This window comes from Somniosus microcephalus, chromosome 7, assembly GCF_052327205.1.
Source record: "Somniosus microcephalus isolate GS21.2 chromosome 7, FLI_Smic_1.0, whole genome shotgun sequence".
NCBI classification, from domain to species: Eukaryota; Metazoa; Chordata; class Chondrichthyes; order Squaliformes; family Somniosidae; genus Somniosus; species Somniosus microcephalus.
The window spans coordinates 107,051,749-107,068,366 of NC_140993.1; the positions used below are offsets into that span (position 1 = coordinate 107,051,749).

General features: G+C 44.5%; 1 protein-coding gene across 1 annotated transcript in view; it reads left to right on the plus strand.

Moving 5' to 3' along the window:
• Window positions 1-16,618, plus strand: part of trappc9 (trafficking protein particle complex subunit 9) — a 1,276,086-nt gene that overhangs the window by 162,009 nt on the left and 1,097,459 nt on the right. The window contains exon 13 of the mRNA XM_085993951.1: window positions 6,207-6,333. Within this exon, the coding sequence (XP_085850077.1) occupies window positions 6,207-6,333 (127 nt within the window). The remainder of the gene's footprint in view (window positions 1-6,206; window positions 6,334-16,618) is intronic.

Here is a 16,618-nt window from a genome sequence, read left to right on the forward strand (position 1 = left end):
CCCTGACAAAGCCATGCTGACTATCCTTGATTAATCCTTGCCTCTCCAAGTGGAGACTAGTTCTGCCCCTCAGAATTTTTTCCAATAATTTCCCTACCACTTATGTTAGGCTCATTGGCCTGTAATTCCCTGGTTTATCCCTACTACCCTTCTTGAATAATGGTACTAAGTTAGCTGTCCTCCAGTCCTCTGGCACCTCCCCTGTGGCCAGAGAGGTTCTGAAAATTTGTGTCAGAGCCCCTGCAATCTCCTCCCTTGCCTCACACAGCAGACTGGGATACATCTCGTCTGGGCCTGGGGATTTAGTCACTTTTCAGCCCGGTAAAACCGCTAGTACCTCCTCCCTCTCAATGCTAATTTGTTCAAGTATATCACAATACCCCTGCCTGATTTCTATGCCTGCATTGTCCTTCTCCATAGTGAACACAGATGCAAAATATTCATTTAAAACCTCACCTACATCTTCTGGCTCTACACATAGATTGCCACTTTGGTCCCTACTCTTATTGACGATACAAAGATGGGAGGGAAAGCAGTGAGTGAGGAGGACATAAAAAACCTGCAAAAGGACATTTGGCAGATGGAATATAATATTGGAAAGTGTGAGGTTATGCACTTTGGCAGAAAAAATCAAAGAGCAAGTTATTATCTAAATGGAGAGAAACTGCAAAGTGCTACAGTCCAAAAGGATCTGGGGGTCCTGGTGCATGAAACACAAAAAGTTAGTATGCAGGTGCAGCAGGTGATCAGAAAGGCCAATGGAATCTTGGCTTTTATTGCAAGGGGGATGGAGTATAAAAACAGGAAAGTCTTGCTGCAGTTATACAGGGTATTGGTGAGGCCACACCTGGAATACTGCGTGCAGTTTTGGTTTCCATATTTAAGAAAAGATATACTTGCTCTCGAGGCAGTTCAGAGAAGGTTCACTCGTTGATTTCGGATATGAGGGGGTTGACTTGTGAGGAAAGGTTGAGTAGGTTGGGCCTCTACTCATTGGAGTTCAGAAGAATGGGAGGCGATCTTATCAAAACATATAAGATTGTGAGGGGGATTGATCGGGTGGATGCGATGAGGATGTTTTCACTGATGGGTGAGACTAGAACTAGGGGGCATAATCTTAGAATAAGGGGCTGCCCTTTCAAAACTGAGATGAGGAGAAACTTCTTCACTCAGAGGGTAGTAAATCTATGGAATTTGCTACCCCAGAGAGCTGTGGAAGCTGCAACATTAAATAGATTTAAAACGGAGATGGACAGTTTCCTCGCAGATAAGGGAATTAGGGGTTACGGGGAGAGGGCAGGGAAGTGGACGTGAGTCTAGGTTCAGATCAGCCATGATCCTATTGAATGGCGGAGCAGGCCCGAGGGGCCTTATGGCCTACTCCTGCTCCTACTACTTATGTTCCCCTGGTTATCCTCTTGCCCTTAATATACTTATAAAACTCCTTGGGATTTTCCTTTTATTTTGCTCGCCAGTGTTTTTTCTTGCCCCCTCTTCGCTGTCCTAATTTCTTTTTCAAGTACCCCCCTGCAATTTCTATACTCCTCTACGGCTTCCACTGTTTTTAGTCCTTTGTATCTGCCAAAAGCCTCCCTTTTTTTCCCTAATCCATTCTTGTATATTCCTTGACATCCAGGGTTCCCTGAGCTTGTTGGTCCCACCCTTGACCTTTACGGGAACATGTTGGCACTGTACTCTTTCCTTTCTGAATGACTCCCACTGCTCTGTTGTGGATTTTCCTACAAGTAGCTGATCCCAGTCCACTTTGGACAGATCCTGCCTTATCATACTAAAATCGACATTCCCCCAATTTAGAACCTTTATTTCCAGTCCATCTTTGTCCTTTTCCATGACTAGCTTAAATCTCACCGAATTATGGTCACTGTCACCAAAATGCTCTCCTACTGAGATTTCTACCACTTGCCCGGCTACATTCCCTAGAATTAGGTCCAGTACCGCCCCCTCTCTTGTAGGACTTTCTACATGCTGGCTCAAAAAGGTCTCCTTGATGCATTTTAAGAATTCCGCACCCTCTAAGCCTTTCACACTCTGACTATCCCAGTTAATATTGGGGAAGTTGAAATCCCCTACTATTATTACCCTATTATTTCTACACTTCTCTGAGATTTGCCTACATATCTCGGGCAGCACGGTGGCATAGTGGTTAGCACTGTTGCCTCACAGCGCCAGGGACCCGGGTTCGAATCCGGCCCCGGGTGACTGTCTGTGTGGAGTTTGCACATTTTCCCCGTGTTTGCGTGGGTTTTCTCCGGGTGCTCCGGTTTCCTCCCACAGTCCAAAGATGTGCGGGTTAGGTTGATTGGCTATGATAAATTGACCCTTAGTGTTAGGGGGATTAAATACGTGGGGTTACGGGGATCGGGTGGGATATGTGTCGGTGCAGGCTCGATGGGCCGAAATGGCCTCTATCTGCACTGTGGGGTTTCTGTGATCTGTGATATCTGTTCCTCTATCTCCCCCTGACTGTTTGGGGGCCTATAGTACACTCCCAGCAAAGTGCTTGCCCCCTTTTTGTTTTTAAGTTCTACCCATATGGTCTCATTAGAGGAACCTGCTAAGATATCATCCCTCCTTACAGCAGTAATTGACTCCTTGATTAATATTGCAACACCCCCTCCTTTTACACCCCCCTCTGTCTCGCCTGAAGATTCTATACCCCGGAATATTGAGCTGCCAGTCCTGCCCCTCTCGCAACCATGTCTCTGTGGTAGCAACAATATCATACTCCCATGTGTTCATCAACACCTTCAATTCATCTGCCTTACTCGTAAGACTCCTTGCATTAAAATAAATGCCATCCTGCCTTGCCATACTCCCTTGTGCTGTTACATATTTGCTCTGCCTTCCAGACTGACTTGTTTTCTCCTCTATAGCTCCACTCCATATCCTATCCCCCTGCCAAGTTAGTTTAAACGCCCCCCCCCCCCCCCCCCCCAACAGCAGTAGCAAACCTCTTTGCAAGGATGTTGGTCCCGTTCCGGTTCAGGTGCAACCTGTCCAACTTGTACAGGTCCCACCTTCCCCAGAAACAGACCCAGTGATCCAGGAAACTAAAACCTCCCTCCTGCACCAACTCTTTAGCCACGCATTCATCTGCTCTATCCTCCTATTGCTATACTCACTAACACGTGGCACCGGGAGTAATCCAGAGATTACAACCTCTTGAGGTCCTGCTTTTTAATCTGCTACCTAGCTCCCTAAATTCTTGTTGCAGGACCTCACCCCTCTTTCTACCTATGTCGTTGGTACCAATGTGGACTATGACCTCTGACTGTTCGCCCTCCCCCTTCAGAATGCCCTGCAGCCGTTCAGTGACATCCTTGACCCTGGCACCAGGGAGGCAACATACCATCCTGGAGTCAGGTCTGCGGCTGCAGAAACGCCTATCTGCACCCCTCACTATTGAGTTTCCTACCACTATTGGCCTTGCACTCTTACTCCTCCCCCTTGTGCAGCTGAGCCACCCACAGTACCGTGAACTTGGCTCTGTCTGCACTCCCCAGAGGAACCGTCACTTTCACCGTTTTCCAGCACAGAAAAACGGTTGTTGAGTGAGATGCACTCTGGGGCTTTCCTGACTACCTGCCTGCCCCCCTTCTTCTGACTGGTGGTCTCCCATTCCCTCTCTGACTGCACTTTCTTAAGCTGCGGGGTGACCACGTCTAAAAACGTGCTTTCCATGTAACTCTCAGCGTCACGGATACACCGCAGTGCCTCCAGCTGACGCTTGATCTCCGAAAACTGGATCTCAGGTTGGCCAAACCTTTGGCACTTACTGCAGATGTGGTCATCCTGACTGCAAGAAGCGTCTAGGAATTCCCATATGCTGCAGGCCGTGCAACGTACGGGACTGAGGTCCCTGCCATACTTTTAATTAACAAAACTCTTACCTCAAATTTAAACTCTCAGATTTTCGCGCTCGCTAACTACCTTAACAGAAATAAACTTAAAATTGAAGGAAAAAAAGCATTCACCCCCTACTCGCCAATCGGCTTCTTCCCCTGCTCCAGCATCACTTTCTGTACTGTGACGTCACTCTCGAATTCTGCCGCTGCTCAACTGGGCCTGAAAATCACCAACCTTTATTTTCTCCCACAGCCACTGCTGCCGCCTCCCTGTTTACTCACAGAACCTCCCGCCCTGTTTACTCACAGAACCTCCCGCCCTGTTTACTCACAGAACCTCCCGCCCTGTTAGTTGAATGTATTGCAAGTTAGATTTAAAAGTAGTAACAGGTTGTTAATATGAATACTCTTGCATTGTTGAAATGTGAAGTGGGGGTGGGGTGGATAATTAACTGTTACAATTAGGCCATAGTGAAACAGTCGGAGGTAATGTACATTTACCTGGAAGTGCATAGAAATTGCAACACAGAAACAGACCATTTGGTCAACCAGTCAATGTTGGTGTTTATCATTCGCACGAGCAAATAGTTCTGATCACATTTACTCACTCTATTGCCATATCCCTTCAACCTCTTTACCTTCATCCACCTATCCAATCTAATATTTAATTTTTGCATAGTTTCTGCCTCAACCACCAACCCGGGAAGTTAATTCCACAGCCTCACAACAATGAATAAATTTCTCTTGCATTCAATTTTAAAATGAGTGTTGTATCTATGGCCCCTCAACTACTGGAAGTAGTCTATGTCTATCGACCATATCTGATCCTTTATAATTTTAAACATTTCTATCATATTGTCTCGTAATCAGCATTGTTTTAATGACAAAAGACCCAGTTTTTCTTTTGTATTTCTATTTCCTCATACCAGGCAGTATCCTAGTGAATTTGTTATACCCTTTCTAAAGCCTCTATCCTTCCTATCGTACGGAGTCAAACACTGCACATGGTACTCTAACTGAGGTCTTAAGATTTTTATTTAAGATCAGCATTATCTCTTGGCTTTTCTACTCCATTGGCGGTTAGGATTGGCGGTTTACTCACAGAACTTCCCGCAGTTAGGATCAGATCAGCCATGATCTTATTGAATGGCGGAGCAGGCTCGAGGGGCCGATTGGCCTACCCCTGCTCCTATTTCTTATGTTCTTATACCTCTTGAGAGAAAACCTAAAATTCGATTAGCCTGTTTTTCACAACCTTATCAACCTGAGATGATTCCTTCAATGTTCTGTGAACCTGTTCCTGCAAGTCCTTCTGCTCTTCCACAGCACTGAGCCTACTTTAATTCAGAGTATAATTAATGCTATTTTTTTTTTTTAGCCAAAATGCATCACCTCACACTTAATGACATTGAATTGCATCTGACATTGTGTCATTTGGGAAAAACCTTACATATTTTTACATCTTATCTATCAACTACCTGTAGTATGATTGGTCAGATGATGTTGATGGGTAGGCACAGGACACTTTGAATAAGCTGCCTAATGTGTTTGGAGTGGTGTTGGCTCCAAGTGTTCCAATGTGTCAACACAACATTGCGACAAATCAGGGTGTGTTTTTGGCACCTCATTACAATAGCATTTGTGCTGTAGTGGGAGTAAATCTGGTTACACCCTTGCATGAAAGAGATGCAGTTAGAGCCATTTTAGTTCTATGAAAGTGTGGCAATAATGAAATAAGGTACTTGAATATTATTGATTTATGCTAGTAATTAGAAGGGGAAAAATTCTTGTGGTAAGTTTCGTACCACAATAGAGTGCCTCTTTCTTGGGTCAGTACAGTGGCCTTCAGAATGTTTCAGAAATACAACTTAGCTGACAGAATACAGGAAACTTTCTGGTATCCGGCATGGATGGGACCGACGTGTTGCCGGTTCATCAACAATTCCGGATAACCGAACGCTGTAGTAAAAGATATGGAGCTCAGAGATCCGTATAAAGCAACAAACCCTAACAACTTCAAAACAATCGGCACAAGTTGCAAGCGTCTCTGCAGCTTAGCAACAGCTTCAGCTACACCCTTGCACAGCAACAAATGGAATAAAAATGTAACTAAAAGTTAAAAAAAAAGTTACCTGAACCGACTCCTGAATTTTGCCGGTGGATAGAGTGTTCCGGTTATTTAGGGGCCGGTTAATCGAAAGTTTCCTGTACTTCAAAATCTGTCAAGTTTTGAACTTAATTGTTCAATGTAGGTAGAATGTGTGTTATGGTATTGTAATGCAAAACTTATTCTTGTTCAATATTGATGCTTTCTTTTCTTCTCTCTGATCAATTTTGCAGGGACTGCTGGTAACCGGTGTTGAATTTGAATCTCTCCCAGCTGCACTCTCTCTTCCTGCTGAATCAGGGCTATACCCAGTCACACTTGTTGGTGTTCCACGTACATCAGGACAGATCAATGTAAATGGTAAGAATATGGGATAAGCCTATGTTTAATATCAAAGACTTTCTACAAAGATGTAGTTACCTAATGAGGTATTTACTTACAGCAGAAAGCCCTCTCTATGTTGCGCATGGCATGCTGTCTACAAATGTTTATTTTGGTTGTGATTTTTAAGTCGTGCCTCTGTCAAATGGAACTTGCATTCATAGGGAGCCTTGAACATAATTATTCAGTGCCTTTAATGTAAAAAATGTCCCAAGGTGCTTCACAAAAGGCATATGGGAAATTCCACTGAGTTAGGAAAGGAGCGATTTGGGTAGGTGACTGAAAGCTTGGCTGGCACAAGATATTTTGAGGAAATTTTTAAAGGAGAGCGAGGTGGAGAAGCAGAAGGGTTTAAGGAGAGGATTCCAGAGAGCAGGACCCATGTTGCTGAAGGCTCTGCTGGCCATTGTGGCGCAAATGGAGGAGGGACTGTGCAAGAGCTTGGAGTATGAAGAATGTCGAGTTCATGGGGGAATTATAAGGGTTTCAGCAGTGTTTGGGCAGCAGCAGGTGGAAACACTGTTATCTTTGAGGGAGAATACATGGGGTTTGAAACTCAGTTCGGGCTGAAGAGGTTGCAACCAAAAAAAAGACAAAGCTGGAAATAATCAGCAGTTGATGGAGCATCTATGGCGGTCAGTCAAGGTTTGAGAAGACCCGTCCTCAGGACTCTACTGCATGAGATAGCTTCTCATTCCATTCCTTCTCTGCCTGCCTGATAAAACTGCACTTAACCAGGAACTGGCTTTTGAAATGTAGGGGGCAGAATTACAAGAGGTTTCCTCATGACTCTGAATAGGGTCCTTTTTATTACGCCTTACAAGTTTAACTGAAAAGACTTTTTTGATAAGTACCTGACCCAAATATGAGACTGGGAGGCAAATGTAATGTCATTTTTCTCTTCTCCGCTCTGAGCACCATTTTGTCCCCCTCATTGCTCTTTCTTTCTTACTTCTCCTTCCTGCCGCAAGGCCCTTCCTTCTTCTAAATTAATCTTGTTCAATATCAATGCTTTTTTCTTCCCTACTCGTTATTTCCTACTCCTCGCCTTTTACTTCTGATCTCCATTCTACTGCCCCTTGTCCTGAGCCTTCCCACCCCTCTTCCTTTCCCCCTTCCTATAGGTGCACCTTACCCCTGATCGCATCTGTGTCTCATTCACCAACAGAAAATCTGACCTTTGGTGTAGATCTCTCCCTACCCACCAGCCATGACCCAAATGGCACAAATGACACTCAGGCCTGCAGCACTGCTCAGATTCCACCTAGTGTCATCTCGCCCGTAAACCTTTCCTTTCCCATTGATCACCTGCAGTCCTGAGCGCTCATTTGTTCCGGCCACTTGATTGCCCTTTCCCTATTCTTCCTACTGCCGCTTCATGTTCATCACCAGAAAATGGCTTGGGTCTCTTCCCCTTCCCAAGACTGGCACAAAAGACATCCGCGATCTCTCCTGCCTGGAGCCCAACAGCCACTGCCACAAAGTGCTGCCTTCCCCACTACATCCCAGCACCTTTGACACAAAGGGACAAAGGAAAGAGAGAAACGAATGAAGACAGCAGCCCGGAATTTGCGGTCAGTGGCGAAGCGAAGGTGTTTGACGCTGGCCCTGAAGAAAGCTGCCCACAAAGATCTCGTGATCTCTGTGGCGAGAAGTTTGCTTTTTTTTGACTCGTAAGTGAGATCAGTGTAGAATAGTGGGGAATCCCTACAACGCTCTGCTGTGACATCAACAAGCTGTCTAAGCAGCCAATCACAATGCAGAATTCTCATAGAGAACCAGGAAGTGAAGAAGTTGCTTTTATTCAGACACTTCAAAATGTTAGAGAGCGCAAAACAAAGACTGGGGCTCTGACATGGGGAAAAAGTAAATCTGAAATAAATATGAACAAACTTTAAAAAAAAAAAAAAAAATACAATATTTTTATAGTTTCTTAAAAATTGTAATTTTTATCATAATGGAAAAATTTGGCACTCCACAAAATTAAAAGTAGATTTTCAGGACCATAACGTTTGTTAGCAGTCAATACGTTGTTAAAACCCCAGTTACACCTAATCCAACAAAGCCTAACTTTTATTGGGATATTTATCGGCAATATTACTGCAGAAAAGCCCAAGTTTTCATAATTTTCCATGATTTCACTGATTGCCAGCTATGGGAGGGTGGGTGCAGGGCCACAGCGCAGCCTGTGTTGGAGCAGTGAATGACTGACTGCAACTTCAGGATTTCTGCATTTAGATGCGCATGTGCTACATCCTTAAGTTGTAGTCAGTTTTGAAGAGGTGATGGACCGTATTTTGCAACTCCTACGGGCGCGTACGAGGTACACACGCGCCCGTAGGGGCCGTGCAAGTGCCGGGTTTAGGCATGCGAAGCGTATGAGCTGAAACCCGGCATTTACGATCTGTCAAGAATGACAGTTCCGTATGTACGGAACTCGCATAGGTATGAATGGGGATTCCCTTCTTTCATTGGTTGGGCTGGCCCACGTGATCCCGGGGCACTTACGCCCCTGGGATACGTGGGCCTCTATGCATTTCTACCAGGAGAAGCCCAGGATCGCAAGCCTCCATATCTCCCGGATCACCAGGTAAATGTGTAGATTTTTTTGATGATCGGAGCCATCCGCCCGCGGGAATCCTCCGATCGCAAATTCAGGCCCTACAACAGTGAACACTGTTAGTTCACTGTTATTACCCACCGCGAATTCTGGGCCAACAACTTGCATTTATATAGAAAACTGACCAAAGGTGTAATCAACAAATGGATGCTGAGCCAAAGAAGGAGATGCAAGGAGGGGGGACCAAAATCTTGGTCTTAGGGGTGGGTTTTAAAGTAGGAAAGGGAGCGCATTTGGGAGGAAATTCCAGATATTTGGGCCTAGGTTGTTGGAGGTACAGTCACCAATGGTGTGGCGAAAAGAAAGGACGATGCACAAGTCAGTCAGAACAATGGTGAGGTTTGGGGGAGGGTGGTTGTTGGGCTGGAGCAGATTAGCGATTGGGACGGGGGAGGCCATAAAGGAATTTGAAGACGTGGATGAGGATTGTACATGTGAGGTATTGGGGGTCCGGGAGCCAATGTAGGTCAGCGAAGACAGGGGTGATGAGTGAACAGCACTTGGTGTGGGATGGAATGCAGAATTTTGGGTGAGCTAAAGGTGTGGAGGATGGCAAGCCAGGAGAGCATTTGAATAGTGAAGGGGCAGAGGCGAGCGATGTTGTGGAAGTAGGCAGTCTTTGTGATGTAGGGGAAGCTCCGCTCAGGGTTGAATAGGACAACAAGGTTGCAAACAGTCTGGTTCAGCCTGAGATGGTGGCCGGAGAGGGGAATGTAATTGGTTACAAGAGTACAGAGTTTGTGAAGGGGTAAGAAAACAATGGCTTCGGTCTTGCCAATGTTTAGCTGGGGGAAATTGTAGTCTGAAAAAAGGGCGATGGAGGATCAAGAGATGTGGTGGAGGGGTTGAGCTGGGCATTATCAGCATAGGCGTGGAAGCTAACTCTGGATTTTGACTCTCGGAGTACGCCGTCATACTGCCTTTGAAAATCCCAAAGTTGCAGTCTGTCAACTTGCCTGTTGACAGGCCATCTGCTCTGCCACCACAAACCTTATTGCTGGCGCAGAGTTGGGCTATTTGCCCAACAACTGCCCAGCAATTATGTATGGAAATTTTTCAGCTGGTGGGCCTGTTTCCATAGCGTAAGGGGATACCCGAAATGAAAAAAATGCTTTTTGCTTTAATTAAATGAAGTCCAGGAACATTAAAAGCTTTAATGAGAAGTAATCCAAGTGTATGTTAAAGCTGTAGGTTTTTTTAAAATAACATTTAAATTTCATAACTTTCTGCACAGTACTTGTTTAGAAGTGGAAATTGGGAATTATGAGTAATGAATTGGTTCCCACAATAAAAGCTAAATCTGGAATGTATTTTAAAGGCTGTAGTAATGAAGTAATGTAGTAATTTAAATGAATGAAAGACGATTTGTTTTCTGATTGGAGGACCAGGCCCACGTGATTCCAGGTATGCTTCCGCACAGGCTGCGTCCCTGGGAATCCGTGGGCCATTACACTGTCCTCCAGCACGGAACGCAAGTTTACGCAGGAGGGCCGCCATTAGGTAGGTTATTTTTGCAGGTTGGCCACGTACTCGCGTGCCGCTGACTGCAATATTTGGCCCTCAATATCTGCGGATGATGTTGCCAAGGGATAACATGTAGATGAGGAAGAGGAGGGGCCAAAAGATAAATTCTTAGGGGGCTGCGGAGGTCAAGGGATGGGCCTCTGAAGAGAAGCCATTCCTGGAGATACTTTGGCTGTGATCGGGTAGAAGAGTCGAACCAAGGAAAGACAGTCCCACTGAGCTGGACAACAGAGAAGAGGCATTTGAGCCAGATGGTGTGGTTGACCATATCAAAGGCTGCAGGAAAGACGATGATGCACCACAGTCACATAATGTCATTTGTGTCTTTGGTTCGGGCATTTTGGTGCTGTGGTAGTGGTGGAAACCTGGTTTTAGGGATTTAAATAGGGAGTTGTGGGAATGATGGACACTGATTTGGGAAACAACAACATCTTCAAGGACTTGAGAGGAAAAGTGCATTGGAGGTGGGTAGTTAGCAATGGCAGAGGGGTTGAGGGTGGGTTTTTTGAGGAGGGAGTGATAGCTCTTTTCAAAAGGAGGTTGACTATGCTGAAGGGGAGGGAACCACTTAGAACACCAGCTAGCATGGAGGCCAGGAGGGGAGTTGAGTGGTCACAAGTTTAGTGGGAATGGGAGCTAGAGGTGGAAAAGATGAGCTCAGAGATGGCATGGGGTGGCGAGATCAGAGAGAAACTAGAAAGGTGCAGGTTCAGACTTAGGATAGGGGGACCCTGGAAGGAGGTTTGAGGAAGGGCTAGGGAAAGTGTGGAAAATGGTAAAGACAGCTGAACGGATGGTTTTAATCAGTGACAAAAGAAGTCCATGAGCTCCTGGAGGTGAGGGTGGAGGGGACAGGAGAGAGAACAGTGAAGAAGAGAGAGAGAGAGAGAAGGAAAAGAGGAGAAATGACCAGAATAGAGAAAGAAAGAAGCAGTAACATGAAAGAGAGAACGCATTGTCGAACTTAGCATGACCAATGGCATGGGGAGATCCCGTATCTTTCCTAGTTTCTCTTCCATCTCTTTTTCCCCCCCCCCCCCCCACCCCATGTCCTCTCCGAGCTCATCTCGTGCACTTCCAACTTTGCCCCATTTCCACTAAACTGCTAATCACTGATTAAATGTGAATAAATCTAAAGTAGAAACAAGTATCAAAGCTACCATTTATAAGCTAAGTACCACAAGACTGATATTTTCTTCTGTTGAGATTAGACAATTTGTTGATATTAGCTTATCTCCGGTCTTTCAAATAATGAGGATCGAGTGCAAACCAATATGGTGGGTATATTGCGTTTAATCTGAGTTTCAGACGAAGTATAACACACTAGTTATACAGCAAAAACATACGACCGTGACAAATAACTGGTACCGGTCCCAATCGGACAGACAGCTGGCGTGCGCGAACAGCTCTTCAGCATACGGCCTTTCTCCCTCTCTCTTCTAGAACCACCAAGTGTGTTAAACTAGGATCAACATAGGTCCACCCTTGGAAGAGTGTGAGACCATTGATCACTCTTGGAAGCTCACCACTTCACCGTCTGTGCTAAGGGCTTTTCGGGTCTTGATTTTATTCTATTTTTTAGGGGTGGAACTGATGTAAAATATGGGACAGGACCATTTAACCTGTAAGGGTTCCTCTTAAACGAAGGTGCCCAATTGTAAGTCGAGTTCTTTGTCTTAACTTTCAGATGAAAACCCTCCCCTACGGGGTCTCATGCTTTTCTCACATGCCTTTCCTGTTTATACATTCTGAAGACTCATCCATCTGAATTCCTCTTATCTCTTCCAAGTTTGGAGTCAGACATGCCATTCTCGGCCTTCAGATGTTCATAGCTGCTTGTTATCAGTTATTTACGTTCACACTGTTCATGTAGCTTTAGCTATGCAAAACTAACTCTTTCATTCCATTATCGGACTATTGTACCATGGAATGAATCATTAAATTACCAAAGATATCTTCTATTCTATTCTCATACACTGGTTAACGTACGCATTTTAAAGCAGCTTTGTTAAACAAAGTCAAAATCCTAACTTCTTATAATATGGTTATTAGCAGTAATGGAAGGAACATAGGCCTTGGGCCTTAGTTGTTCAAATTAAAGATACATAAAACAAAGTCGAAATCCTAACTTGCAAACAGCAGATAGTTAGCCTGGGAAGCAAGGCCATATGTGACTTGCCACGGTGCAGAATGTTACAACATCCGCAGGGAACCAAAAACAAGGGAATTCTAAGCATCTATCCAGCTATTCCAATACTAGTCTGAAGTGCTAATACAATCATCTAAACATAGTATTATTCGCATCACAGTTTCATTGGACTTTCAGAAGGCTTCCGATAAGGTCCTGCATAAGAGAGTAGCGTGCAAAGTTAAAGCACACGGGATTGGGGGTAAGGTACTGTCTTGGATAGCGAACTGGTTGGCAGACAGGAAGCAAAGAGTTGGAATAAATGGGTCTTTTTCCGAGTGGCAGGCAGTGACTAGTGGGGTACCGCAGGGATTGGCGCTAGGACCCCAGCTATTCGCAATATATATAAATGATCTAGACGAGGGAACTAGATGTAATATCTCCAAGTTTGCAGGCGACACAAAGCTAGGTGGGTGTGTGTGCTTTGAGGAGGATGCAGAGAAACTCCAGTATGATTTGGACAGGTTGGGTGATTGGGCAGATGCATGGCAAATGCAGTATAATGTGGATAAATGCGAGGTTAGCCACTTCAGTGGCAAAAACAGGAAGACAAATTATTATCTGAACGGCAATAGATTGGGAAAAGGGGAAGTGCAACGAGACCTAGGTGTCCTTGTGCACCAGTCGCTGAAGGTAAGTATGCAGGTGCAGCAGGCGGTTAAGAAGGCAAATGGTATGTTGGCCTTCATAGTGAGAGGATTTGAGTACAGGAGCAAGGATGTCTTGCTGCAGTTGTACAGGGCCTTGGCGAGACCACACCTTGAGTATTGTGTGCAGTTTTGGTCGCCTTATCTGAGGAGGGATGTTCTTGCCATGGAGGGAGTGCAGCGAAGATTCACCAGACTGATACCTGGGATGGCAGGAATGACGTATGAGGAGAGATTGGGTCGATTAGGCTTATTCGCTAGAGTTTAGAAGAATCAGAGGGGATTTCATTGAAACGTATAAAATTCTAACAGGACTAGACAGACTAGATGCAGGAAGGATGTTCCTGATGGGGAGTCCAGAACCAGGGGTCACAGTCTAAGGATAAGGGGTAAGCCATTTAGGACTGAGATGAGGAGGAATTCTCTACCACACAAGGCAGTAGAGGCCAATTCATTAATATATTCAAAAAGAGTTGGATATATTTCTTAAGGCTAAAGGGATCAAGGGATATGGGGAGAAAGCAGGGACAGGCTACTGAATTTGGATGATCAGCCATGATCTCGTTAAATGGCGGAACAGGCTCGAGGGGCCGAATGGCCTACTCCTGCTCCTATCTTCTATGTTTCTATTTGCATAACCATATACATTTTAGGCCCCCTAATTTCTAACACTTCATACTATTTTCAGATACCATTTTCTCTCTTCACTCTGCAAATATAATTAGAAATAAAACAATTCAAAATCGTATTATAAAAGTTTACTTAATTCTGGAGAGAAAAAAATTGTCTGAACAACAAAACAATGGGTTGTGCGAAATGCTTGTAAGATGGTTTCCCCGCACCTGCCTTTCTGTCTGGAGCTTGGAGTTGGAGATTTCACCTGGAGCTTAAGGTGCTGCTGATGTACAGATACCTGAGACAAACTCTGAGAATGATGCATCATGGGTTTTGTATTTTTCACATTCCCCTGTGTCACATGCACAGTACTGTGACAAACTGAGAAAATTTACAGGTAAGGGAGACTGGAGCATCGGAAAGTAACATAATTGTAAAAAGATTAAATTTTGTCCACATTTTACTTAGCTTAAAATTAAAGTTCTGAGACAACAGTGGTGTTTGGGGTAAAGTTTTATGTTGCTGAGGAGGACTGATGTTTATGCTGGTGCCAGAGGAGTGGTTTGAGGTGCTTTGCGCTCCTTGGATAGTGTAGAGTTAGCCAGGTCTGGACCAGAGCATGCGGCTACCTGTTCAGGTGCTGGCCAGTGGGGACTCGACAGTAGGGGGAAAAACAATCTCCCTGGGCAGTGATACACCAAGGATAGCTACAGCAGAAACAACAAATCTACCATGGGTTGTAAGGGGGAGTAAAGTAACTTCTATAAACATATTAACAACACAGACATTTTTGAGAATGGACATAAACAAACTAAATATATTCATCTTAAATCGATCCACTGTGGGAGGTAGAGCATAGAATCATAGAATGGTTACAGCACAGAAGGAGGCTATTTGGCCCATTGAGCCTGTGCCGTTTCTCTGCAAGAGCATTTCAACTAGTCCCACTCCCCTGCCGTTTCCTCTTAGCCCTGCAATTTTTTTTCCTTCAGGTACTTATCCAATTCCCCTTTGAAAGTCATGATTGAATCTGCCTCCATCACCCTCTCGGGCAGTGCATTCCCGATCCTAACCACTCGCTGCATAAAAAAGTTTTTCCTCATGTCGCCTTTGGTTCTCCTGCCAATCACCTTAAATCTGTGTCCTCTGGTTCTCGACCCTTCTGACAATGGAAACAGTTTCTCTCTCTACTCTGTCTGGACCCATCATGATTTTGAGCACCTCTATCAAATCTCCTCTCAACCTTCTCTGTTCTGAGGAGAACAACCCCAGCTTCTCCAGTCTATCCACATAACTGAAGTCCCTCATGCCTGGAACCATTCTTGTAAATCTTTTCTGCACTCTCTTTAAGGCCTTCACATCCTTCCTAAAGTGCGGTGCCCAGAATTGGACACAATACTCCAGTTGAGGCCAAACTAGTGTTTTATAAAGGTTCACCATAACTTCCTTGCTTTTATACTCTATGCCTCTATTTATGAAGCCCAGGATCCTGTATGCATTTTTAACCGCTTTCTCAACATGCACTGCCACCTTCAACGATTTGTGCACATATACCCCCAGGTGTCTCTGTTCATGCACCCACTTTAGAATTGTACCCTTTAGTTTATATTTCCCCTCCTCATTCTTCCTACCAAAATGTATCACATTGCACTTTAATGTGTTAAATTTCATCTGCCATGTGTTCACCCATTCCACCAGCCTGTCTGTCCTCTTGAAGACTATCACTATCCTCACTGTTCACTATACTTCCCAATTTTGTGTCATCTGCACATTTTGAAATTATGCCCTGTACTCCCAAGTCCAAGTCATTAATATATATCAAGAAAAGCAGTGGTCCGAATACCAACCCCTGGGGAACACCACTGTGTACCTTCCTCCAGTCTGAACAACAACCGTTCACCACTACTGTCTGTTTCCTGTCACTTAGCCAATTTTGTATCCATGCTGCCACTGTCCCTTTTATTTCATGGGCTTCAACTTTGCTGGCAAGCCTGTTACATGGCACTTTATCAAACTCCTTTTGGAAGTCCATGTACACCACATCAACTGCATTGCCCTCATCAACCCTCTGTTACCTCATCAAAAAAGCTCAATCAAGTTAGTTAAACACGATTTGCCTTCAACAAATTTGGCTTGCTTTCCTTACTTAATCCACATGACTTAATTTTGTCTCGGATTATCGTTTCTAAAAGCATCCCCACTACTGAGATTAAACTGACTGGCCTGCAGTTGCTGGGTTTATCCTTGCACCCTTCTTTGAACAAGGGTGTAACATTTGCAATTCTCAAGTCCTCTGGCACCACCCCAATATCTAAGAAGGATTGGAAAATTATGGCCAGTACCTCTGCAATTTCCACCTTTACTTCCCTCTGCATCCAAGGATGCATCCCATCCGGTCACTAGCAACAGTAAGATATTTTATTGAGAAACTAATTAAAATAAGAGACTTTGAGGAGGGAAGAACAGTTACTTGGAATTTTAAGAACATTTTGTTAAGTAGTCGGTAAATATTATTTCACATACATCTGTGAGGCCTGCTATTTTATAATTTTTATCTAGATACATTGCTGTACTAAAGTAGCTCTATTTTGTCAAACTGCTGCCTCATTTTGACTGCAACAGGACCATGCTAAACTATGCACCAGGCTCCAGACTAACCATGAATAATGC